Here is a 6,457-nt window from a genome sequence, read left to right on the forward strand (position 1 = left end):
CAATAAGCAATCCTGAAAAATATTTGGGGGTGCTTAACTTTTTTCCAGGTGTATATATGTGTGTGTATACTTTCATAGTCCTTTTCCAAAAGTTCCATGGTTAGACAGTGGTAAGTTTATGGACTTTGACACTAAAATTCGGGGTTGGATACCTCTGTGGCTTTGCTCTAAAACAAACAAACTTTTTGAAAATATATGTCAGTAATTTATTACTGTAATTTAGTTAATATATATATTTATTACTGTAATTTAGTTAATATATATTTATTAATGTAATTTAGTTAATATATATTTATTATTGTAATTTAGTTAATATGTATTTATTAATGTAATTTAGTTAATATATATATTTATTACTGTAATTTAGTTAATATATATTTATTAATGTAATTTAGTTAATATATATTTATTATTGTAATTTAGTTAATATGTATTTATTAATGTAATTTAGTTAATATGTATTTATTAATGTAATTTAGTTAATATGTATTTATTAGTGTAATTTAGTTAATATATATTCATTAATGTAATTTAGTTAATATGTATTTATTACTGTAATTTAGTTAATATGTATTTATTAGTGTAATTTAGTTAATATATATTTATTAGTGTAATTTAGTTAATATGTATTTATTACTGTAATTTAGTTAATATGTATTTATTACTGTAATTTAGTTAATATATGTTTATTAGTGTAATTTAGTTAATATGGATTTATTAGTGTAGTTTAGTTAATATATATTTCAGCTTCATTCTTTACTTTGGTAATGTGCTGTCATCAGAGTTGGGTAGGATGTTTGGGAGATCGCACAAACAAGATCCAAATAATTCATCACTTTAATGTTTTTATGTTGGTAATTTCAAAAAATATATAGATTACAACTTCATTTTAAACTTTTTTATATAATTGTTTTATAGCTTGTATTTAAATATCTATTTCTAGAATCACCAAATGTCCAGATTTTCATATTTACAAGTATATTACTTCATTCTTCATGTGATAATAAAAATGATTTATGTTTTTGTAATTCTGTTCTCTAGCTAGTAGAGTGGCTGTGAAGGCCATGGTTTTTTATATATTCATATTTATATTACTTCATTCTTCATGTAATAATAAAAATGATTTATGTTTTTGTAATTCTGTTCTCTAGCTTGTAGAGTGGCTGTGAAGGCTATGGTTTTTTTATATAATTTCTTTATTTGAAATTTCAGAGAAGTACGAGTTACCAGCATTCACCTATCCCTGGAAACCCAACACCTCCTTTAACCCCAGCATCTAGTATGCCTCCATACATATCAGGAAATCCAGGGGATGTAAAACCCTCTTATCCAGACATAAAGCCACCTATACCTCAAACAAGTAAGTTAAAATACCTACTCCTGTACAGTAAATATTCTTAAAATATTAAATAAAATTGTAGCCTCAGACATAAAATAATTATTAATATTATAATTCATCTTTAGAAAAGAACTTGGGCAAAGCATTTAAAGAGATTAAATGTTCCTGTTTATAAATAATAGAGCTAATTGTTGAAGGTAGAAATGAGGGAAAAGTCTGTATGCTTCTTAGTTCAAGCTTTGCTTTGAATTCACAGTACGTTTATGCATTCAGTGTCAAGTGTTTGTTTCTTTCTAACAGCCTAGAAATGTAATTGTTTTATGGACAAAGATCACATGAGACATTGTAGCTTATTCAAAATTTTCATGTGGCAGCATAGAACTGATTCTTAGTTTTGAAGTTGCTACCTGAAGCTTATTCGTATTTTTCATGTGGCTACATGGAGCTTATTCTTAGTTTTTATGTGGCTACATGGAGCTTATTTATAGTTTTCATGTGGCTACATGGAGCTTTTTCTTAGTTTTCAAGTGGCTTCATAGAGCTTATTCTTAGTTTTCATGTGGCTACCTGGAGCTTATTCATAGTTTTTATGTGGCTACATGGAGCTTATTTGTAGTTTTCAAGTAACTACCTAGAGCTTATTTGTAGTTTTCAAGTGTCTACATAGAGCTTATTCTTAGTTTTCAAGTGTCTACATGGAGCTTATTCTTAGTTTCCAAATGGTTACCTGGAGCTTATTCTTGGTTTTTATGTGGCTACATGGAGCTTATTTGTAGTTTTCAAGTAACTACCTAGAGCTTATTTGTAGTTTTCAAGTGTCTACATGGAGCTTATTTGTAATTTTCAAGTGTCTACCTGGAGCTTATTCTTAGTTTTCAACTGGTTACCTGAAGCTTATTCATAGTTTTCATGTAGCTACCTGGAGCTTACTTATAGTTTTCAAAAGGCTACCTGGAGCTTGCTTATAGGTTGTAAGTTTATTTTGACCACATGAGATAGTGTTTTATCTGAGATCTAATATCTAAGTTTACCCCTAGATTTCCAAACTTTGTGTTACTTACAACAAAAAGTCAAAGTTCTGGTTTGGATTTTTGTCATTGCAGAAGACGACGAATTGAGGTTAACATTTCCTGTCAGGGATGGAATCATCCTGCCCCCCTTCAGGCTGGAACACAACCTAGCTGTGAGTAACCATTTCTTCCAACTGAAACCATCAGTCTACCAAACCCTGATGTGGAGGTCTGACCTGGAGCTGCAGTTAAAGTGTTTTCATCATGAAGACAGACAAATGAACACCAACTGGCCAGCATCGGTTCAAGTGTCCGTGAATGCGACTCCAGTACCTATCGATAGAGGAGAGAACAAGACTTCACATAAACCTTTATACCTCAAAGAAGTATGTCAGCCAGGTCGCAACACGATACAGATTACTGTGACAGCCTGTTGTTGTGTAAGTAGTAATGTAGTTGAGAATTTTTACCTCTTATCAAAAACACATTTAACATTTTATAAAGATAGAGTGAACTGAAGTTGTTTTTACAGATAAAAAAAATGTTTCAATTTTTTGGGGAATTTGCACTTTTTTTTAAATAATTTATTGTTTACTTTCTTTCAGTCTCACCTGTTTTTGTTACACCTCGTCCATCGACCTACAGTTCGGTCAGTTCTTCAAGGACTTTTACGAAACAGGCTTCTTCCTGCAGAACATTGCATTTCCAAAATTAAAAGAAACTTTAACAGTATAGCAGCAACAAATAATGCAATGAACTGTGAAGATGGTGTAGAGCAGACAGCAATGAAAGTGTCCCTAAAGTGTCCTATTACCTTCAAGAGGGTTTCATTGCCTGCTAGAGGTCAAGACTGTAAACACATACAGGTAAGAAAAGACTCTAAAACACTCTTCATCCCTAATATGTCCTATTACCTTCAAGAGGGTTGTGTTGCCTGATAGAGGTCAAGACTTTAAACACATACAGGTAAGAAAAGACTCTAAAACACTCTTCATCCCTAATATGTCCTATTACCTTCAAGAGGGTTTCATTGCCTGATAGAGGTCAAGACTCTAAACACATACAGGTAAGAAAAGACTCTAAAACACTCTTCATACCTAAAGTGTCCTATTACCTTCCAAGAGGGTTTCATTGCGTGATAGAGGTCAAGACTCTAAACACATACAGGTAAGAAAAGACTCTAAAACACTCTTCATACCTAAAGTGTCCTATTACCTTCCAAGAGGGTTGTGTTGCCTGATAGAGGTCAAGACTCTAAACACATACAGGTAAGAAAAGACTCTAAAACACTCTTCATCCCTAATATGTCCTAATATATACCAAATGTGTATATATATATATATAATGCTTTATTTCTTAATTAAAGAGATATTACTGTGAGCTACACATTGAGACACAATTGAATTTTGACTGTACAATTATTTTTCTGCAAGACGTTATGGCTCTGAAAGATACAATAATCGTTTTTCTAAAACATGCATCACATGAAAGGTGAGTGTGAAGAATCAAGTTGAAAGTATACAAATGTGAAAGTCTACTTTAGTGTGTAAGAAACACGAGATTAAGTTTTATTTCAATAATGGAAGCTCTTTTGCAACATAAAAAGTTCATTTTCAGCCAACATCTATAAATGTATTAATCACTGGATTAATACAGCTTTCTATAAAGCTTCTAACTTTATTAGTTTATAGATATGTGTGTGTTTATTAAGTGATATAATCAGCATGCCAGAGACTGAAAAGTAGGATCAGTACGGTGTTGTTGTTGTTTTGAAAGCTTTTATATTGTGTTTTATTAATTGTGTTCACATTGTTTAATAGATTTATTTGTGTCGTTTTAATATTGCCTTTTGTATGATATGTATTTAATATTCTAGTGTTTCGATCTGGAATCCTACCTCCAAATGAACTGTGAAAAAGGAGCTTGGAGATGTCCAATTTGCAAGTGAGAAAATATATAGTTTAATTGACAAAGTATTTTTAAGAATATTTTTGGCCACTTCAGATGTTTTTGTTCAACTAAAATACATTCATATCGAGGAAAGAATACAAACAATCACTTTTCTTATTCTTTTACTCCAACACATATTATGATTATAAAATTAAATTTTAAACTGATTTTCCATCTTTGAACCATGTATACATTTCTCTCTTCTGATTTGATGGAATGGAAAGGCCATTGATGGGAAATATAAAATAAATACCCTACATATAATTTTGTTATTACAACCCAGAAATTCTGAAATAATTATTATTACTTGGAAGAAGAAATATCTGTATGATGAAAAGCTTAAAATCATGATTACCATAAATATAGTTTGACCCCCGCATATAGTGCACAGTAAATATTTTGACCTCACATACTATAAAAAATCAATATGCCCATATATAGTGTGCAAAGGAATTCGACCAGCTGATAGACCTTTGTGTAGTGAGTGTTGTATTGTTGTGCTGATTAGTGATTGCTAATTAATTAACCATATTATTTAATGAACAAACAAAGACTGAACTTGTGTAATTTATGTATGCATGTTTTTAGATAATGTTCTGTACATAAATCTTAGGAGAGTGATTACGATTGGATGTTCACTGTGAATGTATTGTAGCGTAGGATATTAAAATCATCTTACAGCTCAGCTTAAAAAACTTCTCAAAATCAAAGAAGTTTTGCTCGATTATATATTTTTAAAATCATTATTAATAAATAACAGCATATAAACTATGCAGTTCTGGTTTTCCGAGAGCAACAAATGATGATTATGTCAAAATATAATATGTGTTGAGATTATCTGAAAACTATTGGAAAAATACCGTTCCCTCATTTAGTGCACCCTTTGTATTTGAGCTCAAAAACGTTTGAAAACAAAGTGTGATAATAAATACAATGCATTTTGAACTTATACTAACTACAACTATTATTTTTGTTATTAGAAATATAATTGTTTCCCTCTTTTTAACAAGTTTCTAAAAAAAAAACATTACAGTAAAACAGCTTACCTGGAAGGCCTAGAAGTTGACCAGTATGTTTGGGCCATCTTGACGAACCTCAGTAATTCCGAGGTGGATGAGGTGACAATGAGTGCTAATGCTTGTTGGAAGCCTATTTCTCCCAAACTAGAGCATGAACAAGGTAGAACTTTATAAAGTAAAAATATAGCCTTATAGAGAAACAAAGTTGGAGGTTAATTAGTTGTAAAATGTGATAATATTTTCTTATTGTATTTTGTGTCTCAAAATCGTAAATTATAGAAAGAAAGATACTGATTTATTATTAAATTTAGTCAGAGGTATTTTTATTAATAACTTTAAACAATTTATGTTTTAGGAATGATAAAGATTATAGGCATTTGAAATTTTTTTAAATTCCATTTCTGATGTTACTGTTTGTTAATATTTATGTCATACTCAACTTTAAAATATTTGTAATATTTAAGGAAGGAAACGAACATCTAGAGTTTTCTTTTGTCTTAGACATATTTTCAGTAGATATAACGAGAAAATTAGATCTCAAAATTTAAATATTTTATTAGGCTCCTTGTTTTCTTTTTTGCTTTACTTTGTAATTTGTTGTATGAAACAAAATTAAAGGTTAATAAGTATGTTCATTGTGTGACTGTATTATGCTTCCTTTGTGTTTAAAGTTATTTAACTAAAGGTTAATAAGTATGTTCATTGTGTGACTGTATTATGCTTCCTTTGTGTTTAAAGGTTAATAAGTATGTTCATTGTGTGACTGTATTGTGCTTCCTTTGTGTTTAAAGGTTAATAAGTATGTTCATTGTGTGACTGTATTATGCTTCCTTTGTGTTTAAAGTTATTTAACTAAAGGTTAATAAGTATGTTCATTGTGTGACTGTATTATGCTTCCTTTGTGTTTAAAGGTTAATAAGTATGTTCATTGTGTGACTGTATTGTGCTTCCTTTGTGTTTAAAGTTATTTCACTAAAGGTTAATAAGTATGTTCATTGTGTGACTGTATTATGCTTCCTTTGTGTTTAAAGTTATTTCACTAAAGGTTAATAAGTATGTTCATTGTGTGACTGTATTATGCTTCCTTTGTGTTTAAAGTTATTTCACTAAAGGTTAATAAGTATGTTCATTGTGCGACT

At 30.1% G+C, this 6,457-nt stretch overlaps 1 protein-coding gene across 1 annotated transcript in view; it reads left to right on the forward strand.

Annotated features, from left to right (window-relative positions):
* The window catches only part of LOC106473010 (zinc finger MIZ domain-containing protein 1-like), a 32,993-nt gene that overhangs the window by 22,981 nt on the left and 3,555 nt on the right, over positions 1-6,457 (forward strand). The window contains exons 7-11 of the mRNA XM_022401518.1: positions 1,213-1,360; positions 2,443-2,789; positions 2,955-3,215; positions 4,226-4,293; positions 5,333-5,478. Coding sequence (XP_022257226.1) covers positions 1,213-1,360; positions 2,443-2,789; positions 2,955-3,215; positions 4,226-4,293; positions 5,333-5,478 — 970 coding nt within the window. The remainder of the gene's footprint in view (positions 1-1,212; positions 1,361-2,442; positions 2,790-2,954; positions 3,216-4,225; positions 4,294-5,332; positions 5,479-6,457) is intronic.

The sequence above is a fragment of the Limulus polyphemus genome, unplaced genomic scaffold, assembly GCF_000517525.1.
Source record: "Limulus polyphemus unplaced genomic scaffold, Limulus_polyphemus-2.1.2 Scaffold5808, whole genome shotgun sequence".
Taxonomy (NCBI): Eukaryota; Metazoa; Arthropoda; class Merostomata; order Xiphosura; family Limulidae; genus Limulus; species Limulus polyphemus.